The 17,022-nt window shown below is 39.2% G+C and overlaps 1 protein-coding gene across 1 annotated transcript in view; it reads right to left on the bottom strand.

Moving 5' to 3' along the window:
- The window catches only part of LOC122799703 (A disintegrin and metalloproteinase with thrombospondin motifs 2-like), a 2,689,413-nt gene that overhangs the window by 6,839 nt on the left and 2,665,552 nt on the right, over window positions 1–17,022 (bottom strand). The window contains exon 21 of the mRNA XM_044068936.1: window positions 7,147–7,233. Coding sequence (XP_043924871.1) covers window positions 7,147–7,233 — 87 coding nt within the window. The remainder of the gene's footprint in view (window positions 1–7,146; window positions 7,234–17,022) is intronic.

Raw genomic sequence — 17,022 nt, forward strand, 5'->3', positions numbered from 1 at the left:
GTCTATTTCCCTGAAACGCTAATTTCACCTAAAACGCGGCCTTTTATCACTTCTGTGGATCCCTAGTGACATCTGCATTGCTTACTGTACTTATTTCCTTGTTTCACTTGAAAGAAAGTTACTGTTTGTCGTTTTTGCATTGAAGTTACTTGTAACACATTGCATTTAAGTTACCTGGCACTTGCTCACTAAAGCAATTATATAAGTCAGCTCTAAAAAATTAAAAGCACTACACCCTCACAAACTCCCCTTGAGTACCTTGTTCCCCATTGGCCCTTTTTTCAATTATAAAGGAATTCCCAATACTATTCTAGCATGTCCAAAGGTCAGTTGTCAATCTCCTCTCCGGTCCAGCTGGTGAATCTGGGAATCTTGAGGCAATGTTACAACTGCCTCATGTACACAGACAACCCTCTCCTCCTCCCAACAAATTCCAACACATGTGAGAGATGCAACCATATAGCCAAACTGCAGGCTAAGCTCTCTCAACTCAGTACTGGCGTAACCAGTCAGGAGGAGAAGGAAACCACAGTCACTACAATTCCAGTCTTACATAGACCTACCACGACAACAAACCAAACACATAAACACACAAAAACATACTCGGAGGCTCTAAATAAAAATCTGCCTAAGCAGCAGAGACCTCCAAAGCAGACACCCAAGCAACCGCTACCCCAAAACAAAACACATGCAACACATAGCTCACAAAGCCAGTGTGCCGAACAGTCACAGCCCTTAAGGCTAAACAACACACCTGATACACTTGTAATAGGTGACTCTATCGTAAGGCACACTGACGTCCCGCTCACCAGGCTGAACAAGGAGAAGGTCACGGTGAGCTGCCTGTCGGGCGCTAGGATCCGCCACATAACACAAGCACTCAGGTCACTCCAAGGCAAGTACAAATATGACTCAGTCATTGTCCATGCTGGTGTGAATGACCTGAGATGTACCTCCCTGGACTACATGAAAAGAGACATAGAGGAGCTCTCTGAGCATGTAGCCCAGGCCGGTATGACCCTGACCTTGAGTAGCATCTTACCCTCACCAAGAATGATGCCACAATATGAAGACAAGATGATCAATTTCAACAATTGGCTTAAGTATTGGTGTCATTCAAAGGGGATCCAATGCCTGTCAGCCTGGGATGACATGCTCGACAAGCCACGATGCTTCGCTAGGGATGGCTTGCACCTGTCACCCCTGGGCTTTCGGATATTGGCAAAGGCTCTTGCTACCCCCATAGTGCCTTTTTTAGGCAAGGCTCAAAAGACAAACCCACCTCCATAGGTATCACAAGGGATAAGAAACTAAGAGTAATGCTACTCAATGCCAGAAGTCTAAACCTCAAGATGCACGCACTCGAAACTCTCCTTAGCATGGAGAACATCGATATCTGTGCAGTAACAGAAACCTGGTTCAAGGATCCCGAGAGCACACCAGCACTACCAGGTTATACCTCATACCATGCTTTTCGGCCCCAAAACTTGGACCGAACCACAAAAGGAGGGGGAGTATCAATATTCGTCAAAGATACCCACACCTCCAGGTTGGTGGCACAGCATGAAGCATCAGAGACTATCCATGTGCAACTACCCTCCCAAACACAGGAACCCCACTCGGCCTTCCTGAGAATACTGGAAAATATGAAGGTCTCTCCAAACACCATTATATTGGGTGACTTCAGCTATCCAAACATAGACTGGGAGCATTACTCTAGCTCCAACACCCTAGCCCAAAGGTTCCTAGAATTTATAAGCTCAAATGCTATGGAACAACTTGTTACCACTCCCACAAGAGGGGAAAATATACTGGACCTGATCATCACCAACATGGGGACACTATGCTCCAGACCAGAAGTGTATCCCTCACTGGTAAGATCAGACCATAAACTAATCTCACTGGATATTCACATCCCGACCCCACCCCCTGCCCAGAAAACCACAGTGAAAAACTTCTCTAAAGCAAATTTCACACACCTCAAAACTGAGGCGGAATCCTTCAAAGCCCCACGGGCCTGTGGAAAATATGGCCCAGACCGCAGAATCCTTTATAAACGCATTCTATGAACACCTTCAAGAATGCATGGATCATGCAATCCCAAATAAAACCAAGACCCAATCCTCCAAAGGCAGATGTCCTGTCTGGTGGACCCCAGCCATAAACAAACTATACAATAGAAGGAGGAAGCTACTACATGATAGAGCAAAATCCCAAAAAGGGAAGGCATCTCTGATCAGTATTAGCAAAAAACTACGGGCACTCATAAAATCGTCTAAGGCCAGCTTCGAGAGAAAAATTGCACAGGACACTAAGGATAATCACAAGGCTTTCTTTAGTTATGTTAGGAACCTGGGTGGGAATTCCCAGATATGCTCAGAATTAGTCCAAAATGACAAAAAATACACTGAGCCCACAGACATTGCCAACATACTAGCTGACAGGTTCAGTGCAAACTTCTCCTCCCTGTCCTCACCAAAAGGGCAAATATCTATCCCAACAGAGTGCTGCCCCCCTGACATCTCAGATGCTCAGCTAAGAGCGCCCTCTCCAAAGCAAAAAACACAGCATCAATGGGACCAGATGGTGTCCCGGGCTGCGTCCTACATGAACTCCAAGAACAGCTAAACCCAAACATAAAACTACTGTTCAATCTTAGCCTTACTACAGGATATGTACCCAAAGAGTGGCGTACAGCAACAGTGGTCCCTCTCCACAAAGGTGGTGCCTCAACGGATCCTGGAAACTATCGCCCCATAAGTCTGACTAGCTTGGTCTGCAAAGCTATGGAAAGGATCATCATGGACCTCATAAATAAAGATATTGGGGACCTACAGACACTGGATCCTACCCAGTTTGGCTTTGTTAAGGCAGATCCTGCCTCTTAAACCTGGTCGATTTCTTTGAAACAGTCACCAAGGCCATTGACGAGGAGAAAGGTGGTCCACACAGCCTACCTGGACGTCGCAAAAGCCTTCGATACAATACCCCATTCGGGCATTATAGATAAGCTCACCAGCTTAAATATAAACCCCTATGTCACTAGATGGGTTGCAAACTGGCTCAAGGACAGAAACCACATGGTTAGAATTGCTGGAGCCATGTCAGACTCCAAACCAGTTACAAGTGGCGTCCCACAAGGCTCAGTCCTGGGACCTCTCTTGTTCGGTATATATTTCTCGGTGGTACAGGCCAACACGGAAGGACTGTGGCTGACCAAGTTCGCAGATGACTGCAAACTGGGCACCATAATCAACTCTCCAGCCGACACAAGCATCCTCCAAAAGGGCCTCATAGAAGCAGACAACTGGTGCCAGAGCCATGGCCTCAAGCTAAACGCCAAAAAGTGTATAGTCATCCCCTTTGGCAAAAACAAAATGCCCACAAATTACCACATAGGTGGTAATCCATTAAGTACAGAAGAAGTCATTAGGGACCTGGGGACCCAAGTTGATTGCAATCTCTCATTTGACAACCACGTGGCCAAAGTGGTTAGAAAAACATTTTATATAGCCCACCTAATCATGAAGGGATTCACATCTAGATCAGAGGAGGTCATCGTGCCTCTTTACTCATCCCTCATCAGGCCCATAATTGAGTACAATGCTCCTTTTGGGATGTACCTTACCAGACACCTGCAGCAACTGGAAAGACACCAAAAGTACCTCACCAAGAGGATCAAAGGGCTCAAACAGATGCCATATACTGCCCGGTTAAAGAAACTCCAGCTCTACTCAGTGGCATACCGCCTGCTCAGAGGCGATCTGTGCCTGACGTATAAAGCCATGTCCAACCCGGAATTAATGGACATGCTGCACCTCAGAAAATCCAAATCCCATCGAGCTACGCGCTCGAGAGACTTGAACCTCAGCACTGAAATAAATAGGACATGCTGGAGGGACAGATTCATAACCCAGAGACTCCCTTCACTCTGGAATAGAATCCCAGTCCAGGTTAGGCAGAGTCCCACATTGACTCTCTTCAAGAGGAATCTTGATGAGTGGATGGGAGATCGTAGGTTTACCCCAGCTGTCACTTCTGTGTCACTGTTAGACAGAGGCACAGTATACTAACCTCAAAAAAAGGCATAGCAAAATTAATTTAAAATGGGTGGCAAAAGCCAAACACACTCTGGCTAGGCTTATAAATGCCCTAGGGCAGATAGCCTAGTATGAACCTATGAACCTATGAACCTAAGAGAAAAAGGGTGACATTTATGCAAGCTGTCCACTTTTTCCCATTCTTTGAGTTAGTACAAACTTAGAGTTGGTATACATAGAGATTGAAGATGTTGGGCTTTGCCTGTTTGTGCAATGCAGCCTTTTTAATGCCACCTACATGAGAGGCTGTAGACATTTTTCTGGCAATTATCCACAGGTCAGTTAAATGACACATACTTAATTGCAATGGATGGTTGAGATTGTCCTAGTACATATTTAACACTCATTTCTTAATTCTAATAATTCATCTAAGAGACAATGACAAGTGCATACCAATGTAATACCACTGGCAATACACTCGAATGTCTGAAAGTGTCAGCTAACACTTGCTTAGCCTATAGTCCAGTGATGGAGAACCTCTGACATGCATGCCAAAGGTAACACGCCACAACATTTTGGGTGACACACCAGCGTTTGCCAACACTCGAGTTACCAAAGAAACTACTTTTGCATTTGTTGCTTGTGTGAAGTGCATTGGATTATTTTGTGCCAGGAGCCAGTTCAACAACACTGCCACAGAGGTAAGGAAGTTATTAACCTCAAAGACTACTTCAGTACACTGTTTCAATAGAGTCTGCAAAGGGCAGTGTTGACGTTGTTTTCTCTTCATGGTTACACTTCTGCAAAGGGCAAGTAGTCTGCATTTCTAAGTGTGTGCTGTTTTACATTCCTCTCAACTGTCTTTCTTAATCCCTCCTAAAACTGGTGACTTTTTACACTTAATGGCAATAATTAGATTTGTAGACTTATTTTATTTCAGAAAATGTATATTAATTCACTTTCATTTTTTCTGTCAGTGACTCAGATTAATAGCACTAGTAGTTTAAAACTGTCCATGTCTCTTATTTCTAGATTTGTCCCTGATTCTATTGAGATTTAACCTGGATATATTGAGAGCTATGCTGTTTTATTTTTATTTATTTTCTTTATTTTATTTTATTTACTTACTTTATTTTTTATTTGTTTTAGTTTGGGGAGGGGTGACGTCAGCAGAGTTAAGTTAGGCATATTCTGAATTTCTGACAAAGGTTCCCCATCACTGCTTAATGCATTTTGGTTATCAATACTTCAGAAAGCAGATGGGACCATGCAGTTGTTTGGTACCCGGTAAGCTCACTTCAGTATACTTTAGAAAAATGCCTTTTAATAATCTTATAATCCCATAAATTTTTTTCTGCATCAAATTATGAACATTATTTTTTTCAGTACTTTCAACCCCCCCAAAAGTCTTCTTACTTTTTTATCTGATTTGTTTTGCAGATTTTCATGACAAATCTCAACAAAGTAAGATTGCAAATTTTTATTGGTAAGAAAAATGTATCTAAATTCACAGTCACTTTGGTACACACGGTATTGGTCTTAAAGAAAAAAAACTCAGTGAAACGCAGACGTATATGGCACATTTTGTATTATATTAAATATTTACAAAACATTAATAAAATATCCCTGATAAATCAAAGTGCTTATAGATGCAGTGCGAAATGCTTACATGAGTCTATTGCACCACATTCTATAGCCAGTCAGATCTTAAACATCAATTAACATGTTTAAAGATATAAGATAACAGTCATAAATATTTTATATAAACATCAACTTTTTAACATAGTATTCAGTGCAAGTTATTTTCTTGCTATTTTTGTCATCATAACAGTCGAACACTTTCAATTATATTCAAGGAATTTTACAACAAAATTTAAATATGTGATCACACGATAATGACACAATTGAAGTGCTTAACAGTTCAAAGCCCAAATGTTAAAGTGCTACCTGTACAAAACATAGCTGATCTGTGCATATTAAAATTTCTTTGCTCAGAATTGTATAAGTTCTTAAATAATGAGGTGTGCACATTTCAAACAATTGCCACGGTGCAGTCTGAAAGTATTTAAAGCTAAGTGGAGGTGGTAATAAATGCCATTACATTCAACCTTTTAAGGCATTTTTCTAAAAAGAAAATGAACAAAAACGTTTTGTTTTATAAATAAATCATTTGAGGTAATAATTCTGCCCTTGTTTGTCTGTTATGTTTGCCAACAGATACATATACATAACACAGCACTCAGACATACACAAAGCTCACATAAAACAAAATCAGACATGCATCATGGAAAACAGCAACGTATGTGTTCACAAAATAATAAATTCATAAGTTTTTACACCAGTATGTGATGTATCTCTTTGTCTTACAGTATCAAACCTTTTAAAATATAAAAACTATAAATGCCTATATCAGTTTTTATACAGTATACAAAAACACAGATGATGCCAACATAACAAATGTGTTAATATGTAAACAAGTTTTAAAAAGCACACCAGTGCAAACTACAGTAAAATGGCAACAAAACACACAAGCAGAAAAATGTGAAAGCACAAATAAAGCCACATTATAAATACTGCAGGAAGAAGTTAAAGCGTGAGATGAAAGTGGAATGACCACTAACGCTTACACACCAAATCAAGTCTACCCTGTTCAAAGAAGTTACTAGAGGACACAATTTGGGAGGCTTCATTAAACAGTACAATAGGAACATTTTAGCACTATGTAATGTCATTATTGTGATGTGATCACATTCACAATAAGTTCTCAGTTCTTTCAAACTGAGCATATGTAACCAGTGTCAGCCTGTTTTCAAAGTAACCAAGCAACAAACACGCTGAAGGCAGCTTCCTTTTAGAGGCCTGCTAACATTCTATGAAACTCCATACATTATGCAGTCAAGCTCCAGGAACTTCTGTTACCAGCACTGTGCAAGCTCTACAGAAGAGACCCACTGAGTGTCAAGACCCAGTGAAGAAAGGCAGCACTCAGGATTTAGCTAAGCTAATCAAGAAAACTTGCCGCAAAGAAAGAAGGAAAGAGCTACAGTCAAAGTCCAGCTGAGATAGGGCATGCATCTAAGTGCAGAGCTATAAATGGGTCTTTTACTTGAAATCTTCTGGACAGAATGTGATGAGTCTGGTCTTGAAATCCACTGCACAAAGTAATTTTTCTTAGATGGGTCAGAGGCATTTTCTGAAACAGAAATCAAATGTATACATTAAGCCATTAGATTTGTCAGATTTGACATGACACCAATACACAAAGTTTTACAATGCTACTTGTTACATAACAGATGCATCCCTTATAGCAGCAATAACATTTGTAGAAGGTTAAATTACCCAACCAATGAAATGATGAAAAAGTAGAAATCATATACAAAGAAAATGACTAGCTTCTGTAAATGTGGGAAATGCATATCATTATTTAGGTTATTACAAATGATAACAAAGAAATACACGGTACCTGATGTCAGAAAATATGAAAAGTCCTGAATAAATTCCAGCACCAGACAGTTCCTGTCCTGAGTACATTAATTAAAAAAACCTGGCTAAATGACGCACAGCTATTACTAATTTTGGTGGGAGATTGCCATCAGAGAGGGAGCAAGGTCTTAGTTTTGTTAAAAGTTTATGAACTAGAGAAGTGGGTTGTATGGAGAATGTAGGAGTTAGTGGGTTATTTTTGGAGGTTTCACAAGTATGGGAGGAAAAAGAGTAGGGGGTTATCGTGAGTTAGCGTTAGTACATAGAAGTAAGGGACATAGGTGTGAAGTCCCTATGTCAAGGGTGAAGGCCATCATTTAAGTTATTTAAGAATGTTGTTTATGCTGTTCCAATTGAATGTGGTTATATGTAGCTGAGGTGGGAAGTTTTTTTCTGCTATAGTCTGTGCTGGATGTAGCATATTGTACTCAGGTGCGTTTGTTTGTGAGTTTTTAGACAGGTTTTTAGGTATAGTAATTTTGGAACCAAAATTTAAAAAAAAAATGCTGTTGGGTTTGCTTCTGTGTCCCAGTGTGAGGTAATCGTTTTCTTTCTCGGTGGTCTGTGTTGTCAATGAGATTTCATTTGTTACTTGTGAATGAATATTGGCTTAACTTGAACAATAATTATATATTCAGTTATAAATATAACTGCAGAAAAAGATAACAGATATAGATAAATATAATAGATAACAGTTATATATACAAACATAAATATAAATATAGAAACAGATATAAAAAACTCCGGACTTCTAAATCCCTATCACTCCATAATAAGGGTGCTTGAACAGTTAGTGGTTAAGGAATGATATAATCATCAAGGAGAAATATTCAGGAATTCTAGTTCTAATTTGACCAAAGTTCAGAAACAAGTTTTATCAGACCTGAGAAAGGCTCCATCTCTTCTAATCATACAATCTGACACAGAGAGTGGGGTGGAAATATAATACGGAACTTGAAAAGTGAAAGTTGTTCTCGAGTGGTTATTTTCTGTAGGAAAAAAAAATACTATATGTAAATTGGTAAGGATGGGAAAGTTAACTGTTGTGGATGTGAAGTGCAGAGAACATGTTTACAGAATTATAGCATCATATCCTTATACAACCATTATCTAACAAGCCAACAAATTGCCAACTATTTCTGAGTGGACAGGGATACTTTAAGGGACCTGTCGAATGAGGTTGCCCAGAAGTAGAATCATGGGGATGGGGTTGAATGCAGTGTAATTTAACAGGGAATTCATCCCTTGTTTGGCACCCATGTCTCCAACGGACACAGGCAATCTATAAATGGTAAATTTCCCAGGCCTCTGCTTGTAAATGATTCATCTCCCAGGCCCCTGCTTACACTTATCAAGGGTACCAGAACTTGTCAGAGATCTGGGATACATAGCTAGGCTAAAAAAGGCCCTTGTGGTCGTTAGCCCAGTAAACACCTACGAACCTATAAACCTATGAACAAAAACCCATTCCTGGGGTCACAAATGTATGTGTAGCATTAATAATCTTGGCTACAGAGACCTTTAAGGAAACCATGAGGGGCATATTAGTGATATTGTAGGTGTCAGTCTCACCAACTCAAAACCAGTTTATCGACTTTGTGCTATAACATGCGCTGGAACATATCTGGTTCCACAGAAGATCAGAGGACAGAGCTAAGACCATGTAGATATTTATGACATTCTCCACTTTACCTGACATTTGAGGCACTGTAGATTCTACCAACGGTATCATTAACACAGGAGTGCATTCAGAGGGTATTCTATACATTAACAAGTATGGCTTCCACTACCTGAACTGCTAGGTCTTGCAATGCCCAGGACATTACTTATGATGACTCACCCAGTGCCTAGGGCATTCCTTATAATGGATCATCCAATGCCTAGGACATTACTTATAATGTATCATCCAATGCCTAGGGCATTATTTATAATGAATCACACAGTGATTGTGGCATTACTTATAATGTATCACCCAGTGACCAGGACATTACTTATAATGTATTGCCCAATGCCTAGGGCATTCCTTATAATGTATCATCCAAGGCCTAGGACATTACTTATAATGTATTGCCCAATGCCTAGGGCATTACTTATAATATATCACCCAATGCCCAGTGCATTATTTATAATGTATCACCCAATGCCTAGGGCATTACTTATAATGTATCACCCAATGCCCAGGGCATTATTTATAATGTATCACCCAATGCCCAGACCATTACTTACAATGTATCACCCAGTGCCCAGGGCATTACTTATAATGTATCACCCAATGCCCAGCACATTACTTATAATGTATCACCCAGTGCTCAGGGCATTATTTATAATGTATCACCCAATGCCCAGGGCATTATTTATAATGTATCACCCAGTGACTGGGACATTAATTATAATGTATCACCCGGTGCCCAGGGAATTACTTATAATGTATCACCCAATGCCCAGCGCATTACTTGTAATGTATCACCCAATGCCCAGTGCATTACTTATAATGTATCACCGAATGCCCAGACCATTACTTATAATGTATCACCCAGTGCCCAGGGCATTACTTATAATGTGTCACCCAGTGACCAGGACATTACTTATAATGTACCACCCAATGGCCAGGGTATTACTTGTAATGTATCACCCAATGCCTAGGGCATTACTTATAATGTATCACCCAATGCCCAGTGCACTATTTATAATGTATCAGTACCAGTCAGGTAGCTGACATGATTCATGCATTAGGTATGTAGCCAACCTACACCATTAATTCCTGTGATGGGACATTTCACAGGGTCACCTTTTTGGCAGATACACACACATGTCAAATAGTTAAGTCTGTACACACACGGATCATAGGCCACATGTAATATGTTGGTTCTCCTTTGTTGCAGGCAATGTTGGATATGCTGTAGAGCTCTGTTTGAGGATTACAATACTCAAACTCAGATCGTGCAGAAAGTGGCGTATAACACAGCCCATGTGGAAAAGTGAAACACAGTGGAGCAGACATTGAGAATTCTGAATACTGACCTCTGATGTTTAGACAGCTTTAGAGGAGCACTTCAGTACAGTTCAGGCATAATCAGCAAGACATTTGTGAATGCCACGCTCCACAACATGGCACTGTGCAGGTGGAGATGCAGGTGAATGTTATGTCTGTGATAGAACTTGTCATATAAGTTATAACAGCAGTAGAAGGGCAGGATGGAGAGTCAGGGGAGGGACATGTAGCAGTAAAATGGGGAGGGGGCAATATACTCCAGCATTGTCAAAGAGGTGGTATCTGGTCCACAACTATAGGCCATGACACAGAGAACACAGAACAAAATAGTGCCTGGAGTATCACACCCACATTATGCTGGAGATACTGGGTCTCTGGAGGAGCATGTGGTGTATAACACCAGCCACCTAGATGACTGATGCATAGGTCTGTTGCCCAGTGGTAATGACTGGCATCCATCCCAAGTGCCTGTCCTATTCTCCTCCCAGTATATTCCTGACTTTATATGTCGTTCTCCATCCCTTGCTCACTGTGCAACCCAGCACATCACCAACTCCACCTACTATAGGTATGTGACCACATGCTCTCCTTCTGGCCTTGTGTGTGTATACCATCCCTGTCTGTCTGTGTCCTCCATGTTTATGTCTCTACCCCTGCTGTGTGCCCATCTTCCTCTATCCCACCCACAGCCATCACTTGGTACCTTCCATACCCCACAGACATCCCTTGGTACCTTCCATACCCCACAGCCATCACTTGGTACCTTCCATACCCCACAGCCATCCCTTGGTACCTTCCATACCCCACAGCCATCCCTTGGTACCTTCCATACCCCACAGCCATTCCTTGGTACCTTCCATACCCCACAGCCATCCCTTGGTACCATCCATACCCCACAGCCATCCCTTGGTACCTTCCATACCCCACAGCCATCCCTTGGTACCTTCCATACTTGCCATTCTTTTACTGACAATGCATTCCTTCTCCACAACCATTTCTGCCTTCTGTTGACTGTTATATGTTTACGTCTCTGCTTGCTCTTCTGCCTTTTTCTACCTTTCTATCTTAGCCATTTCCTCTCATTTACATGATGAGCAGGTTGCCACTTTGCTGTGCATTCCCAGAAGTGTTGCCTGCTGTGCTCAGGTGTGCTGCCTTTTTCATGGTGGCTGGACACAAGTGGTAATTGTTTGTCAGTGCACTGCATGTGTGGGAACCAAATGAATTAAGTGCACTAGCGTGACTTAGCTCAACGATCCATCACATGTGCTGTCATTGTACCTCTCTTACCATATCATAGCGTACTGTGTAAGTGCTGCAGCTTTGCTATCTTATTCTTGGAACTATCCCCTGCCTGCTACATTTTCAATTAGGTCTCTATGACTTCACTTAGTAACCTTCTCAGATATTAACTTGAATTCTAGCAGTGCTTATCTGTGAATCCCAGTCATTAATTTTAAAACAGATTACATGACTAAAGGGATGGTCTTTGGTCAACTGGTGCCCTAGGCAAAGGTCTCCACAGCACCCCTCCCAACACCATCCAGTGCCCCTATCCTGGTCTACATACACCATCTAGATTACTGGGAAAGCGGCCATGCTAGAGCGTGCCTTAGGTGGCCGCCTAGTTGGCCTATGACTATGGTTGCCTATGTGTGAGTTGACATATACAGAAAAGTTAGCTACAAAAGTTTCTAGAATAACTCTAGTATGCAGAATTGTAATAAAATCTGTTGACAAGGAAGATGATGTTAGAATGAATTGTGATACAGTCGACACTGCAAATGACCAAACTGTGATGAATCATTGACGATTATGCTGCCCTGCAGTCCTGAACACCTGCTGTTTATCAACAAAACTCATCACATTTGACACTTACCTATTATATTTATATTAATAGCTCTACAAATTTTACTAGTATTTTACAGACACACACACACACACACACACACACACACACACACACACACACACACACATACAAACACACAAGCCAGATTCACAGACCTTGTACAAGATGGTGTAGGGCTAATATGCATTAGAAAATATGTACCATACCAGCTGACCCATATATAGTGTTATACAAATGGGTGTACCTTGCACTCAGTCTTACCTAATCATGTAGCTACAGCATTACATGTGCGGAGCAGTTATGCAAATTACCTCCCCAATGAGATCAGTAATTCAAAATCTTGTTATCACACAATAGAAGACACCATTTTGTTGTTTTTTATTCCATATCTCTCAACTGTCCATTATTAAACAAAAGCCTGCCATTAAAAGTAGGTGTTCCTTTCAAAACATGATTTACTGGTTCAGAGAACTTCAAAGTGGCACCTCCAAGGACCCATGAGAATTAAGAGACAATGGTTCTGAAGTTTAACCAGTGACACAACATTCCGGATGATGACTGTTTACTTCTTTTAATAAGTGGGGTAATGGTGTAATACAATGCTGCTGTACTGACAAATAAAATATGCAGAGAGGATTAAAGAATCAGCGATATTATCATGACAGCCTTGTGAATATCTTAGCTATTGTAATGCTGAAAGTTTTAAGGAAAAGGTATTATGAGTATCAGCTCAGACAGTAGTGGTAGTAATATTTTTATTTAAGATTTGTTTAATGGAAAATTCCAACTAGGACAGAGTCTATTTTCAGCAGAGGCCTGGTGAGTAATGCTGCAGACATGTTTTTGGAATATGGGAGGAAACTGGCGTACTTGGAGGAAACCCACGCAAATGCAAGAAGGACATGCAGACGCTGCACAGAAGGCACCCTAGCTGAGAATTGAACTGGAGAACCTGCTGCTGTCAGGCGATAATATTAACTGCTGCACCACTGTGGTGCCTTAATAGTGTAGGAGTGTTGACATACTCTGTGTGGCATTCAATCATTATTTGGGGTGCTGCAGGGTTTCATGGTCGCTAAATGAAAAGTGTTCCCATTCAATTTGTATTCTTGCCCCATCTCAGGCAGGTATCTGATTAGAAATGTGGCAAATAATGAATGTTCTTCTAAACACAATCTTACTGTTATTAATAAATCATGTTTGATTCAAGTTTCTTACATATTCAGATGTGATGCAGAAAATTTCTAACACATAGGCTTCATTTTGCAGCATGAAACATATCGAGCATAAGCAGTTTATAAACTGTATAACACAACATGCAGAGCATTTGTGTTACTACACAGTTAGAGGTTTTTTTTGTATTCTGTTTTCCATGGTCCTTTGGTTTTGTGTTTAGGTAAGGCTGCACATTTTTTATTATCCTATCCAAAAAAAAAAACTTTGTTTTTTAATACTCTAGAATAAAGCTGAAGCTTCTTTTGATTAACACTGTGATTCTCAGTGTATACGGGATAGAGACTGCCAAGGCAGCTGGTCTTTATTCGAAGGAAGTAAACTCTTCCTTTTACAAGTGCATAGCAAGTCACTGAAAGTCCTTTGATCACACACAAGGGTTCTGGTATTTGAGGTCTTTTTATTTTGCTCAGTGGTACAGCTACTTTACAGTTAATTTCTTCAAATCTTGCAAACGTTTCTAGTACTAAAGCATATTAGCACTTTAAGAATGTGGGATGATTTAAATGATACTTAATGGAAATTAGAAAATAAATGTGTCTTATTTAATGACATACTACATTCTTTGATTTATTAATACAAATGCCATAATAGGGGGAAAACAGCCAAAAGGTGTATGTTCTGGTGTGAGCTGCACAACTCTGGACAAATTGTGCTACTATATAACAAAGTTTAATTTGATAGATTGTGCTACTATATAACAAAGTTTAATTTGATAGATTGTGCTACTATATAACAAAGTTTAATTTGATAGATTGTGCTACTATATAACAAAGCTTAATTTGATAGATTGTGCTACTATATAACAAAGCTTAATTTGATAGATTGTGCTACTATATAACAAAGCTTAATTTGATAGATTGTGCTACTATATAACAAAGCTTAATTTGATAGATTGTGCTACTATATAACAAAGTTTAATTTGATAGATTGTGCTACAAAATAACAAAGCTTAATTTGATAGATTGTGCTACTATATAACAAAGTTTAATTTGATAGATTGTGCTACTATATAACAAAGCTTAATTTGATAGATTGTGCTACTATATAACAAAGCTTAATTTGATAGATTGTGCTACTATATAACAAAGCTTAATTTGATAGATTGTGCTACTATATAACAAAGCTTAATTTGATAGATTGTGCTACTATATAACAAAGCTTAACTTGATAGATTGTGCTACTATATAACAAAGCTTAATTTGATAGATTGTGCTACTATATAACAAAGCATAATTTGATAGATTGTGCTACTATATAACAAAGTTTAATTTGATAGATTGTGCTACTATATAACAAAGCTTAATTTGATAGATTGTGCTACTATATAACAAAGCTTAATTTGATAGATTGTGTTACTATATAACAAAGTTTAATTTGATAGATTGTGCTACTATATAACAAAGCTTAATTTGATAGATTGTGCTGCTATATAACAAAGCTTAATTTGATAGATTGTGCTACTATATAACAAAGTTTAATTTGATAGATTGTGCTACTATATAACAAAGTTTAATTTGATAGATTGTGCTACTATATAACAAAGCTTAATTTGATAGATTGTGCTACTATATAACAAAGTTTAATTTGATAGATTGTGCTACTATATAACAAAGCTTAATTTGATAGATTGTGCTACTGTATAACAAAGTTTAATTTGATAGATTGTGCTACTATATAACAAAGCTTAATTTGATAGATTGTGCTACTATATAACAAAGTTTAATTTGATAGATTGTGCTACTATATAACAAAGTTTAATTTTCATTTTCATTCATTTACTTATTTTACATTTGTTTACCGGGAAAGTCCAACTGGGTGGAACCCATTTTCAATGGAGACCCAGGGAGAAAAGCTCCACACATACTAACCACACATTGTAAGAAGGGCAGTAAACAGATTCCAGTATTTATGTAATATTTATATAGACACAATACATAGGGTAAGACTTGATAAACATGCAATAACACAATATAATCAAATTCGATGTACATGACACAAGGGATGTGACACTCCTCACTATGGCAATTACTAGTATAGATTAAACAAAGTAAATAGGATTGCAGTTCACATATTCAGCCTTGTATTGCATGGTTTCCAGTTAGAAAATAATTTATGTACTCTAAAATTGATTAGCAGCAATAGATTATGAAGGAGTAAGGTCTGTTGCAGAAGGGCTAAGTTAACCATGTGTTACATAGATGACTTGCTTTGAGGCAGAACATTTTCTTGGAGAAAAAGGTGCATCCGGGGATTGTTTTATGGGACAGATGAGAGCTGGATGACCCATGGTCAGTTATCACTTTCAAGTTCATCAACAGGTTCTTCATCTGTTTCTCCATTTCATCCACCAAAGTGGGATTTTCTGCATATCTGAAGTTATTGATATTTCTTCAGGAAGGTTTGATTCCAACGTCTGATTTGTCTGAGTTTTTTTACATGATATATTGAGCATATCAATTTAATAAGCAGGGTGACAATATACAGCTTTGTCAAACTTCTCTACCAGTCATGTACTAGTTACTTCTCTACCAGTCATGTACTATTAAGTTACTTCTCTACCAGACATGTACAAGTAAGTTACTTCTCTACCAGTCATGCACTAGTAAGTTACTTCTCTACCAGTCATGTACTACCAGTCATGTACTAGTAAGTTACTTCTCTACCAGTCATGTACTAGTAAGTTACTTCTCTACCAGTCATGTACTACCAGTCATGTACTAGTAAATTACATCTCTACCAGTCATGTACTAGTAAGTTACTTCTCTACCAGTCATGTACTACCAGTCATGTACTAGTAAGTTACTTCTCTATCAGTCATGTACTAGTAAGATACTTCTCTACCAGTCATGTACTAGTAAGTTACTTCTCTACCAGTCATGTACTACCAGTCATGTACTAGTAAGTTACTTCTCTACCAGCCATGTACTAGTAAGTTACTTCTATACCAGTCATATACTAGTAAGTTACTTCTCTACCAGTCATGGACTACAAGTCATGTACTAGTAAGGTACTTATCTACCAGTCATGTACTAGTAAGTTACTTCTCTACCAGTCATGTACTAGTAAGTCACTTCTCTACCAGTCATGTACTAGTAAGATACTTCTCTACCAGTCATGTACTAATAAGTTACTTCTCTACCAGTCATGTACTAGTAAGTTACTTCTCTACCAGTCATGTACTACCAGTCATGTACTAGTAAGTTACTTCTCTACCAGCCATGTACTAGTATGTTACTTCTATACCAGTCATGTACTAGTAAGTTACTTCTCTACCAGTCATGGACTACAAGTCATGTACTAGTAAGTTACTTCTCTACCAGTCATGTACTAGTAAGTTACTTCTCTACCAGTCATGTACTACCAGTCATGTACTAGTAAGTTACTTCTCTACCAGTCATGTACTAGTAAGTTACTTCTCC

This window comes from Protopterus annectens, chromosome 4.part0, assembly GCF_019279795.1.
Source record: "Protopterus annectens isolate FY-2018-M chromosome 4.part0, PAN1.0, whole genome shotgun sequence".
NCBI classification, from domain to species: Eukaryota; Metazoa; Chordata; order Ceratodontiformes; family Protopteridae; genus Protopterus; species Protopterus annectens.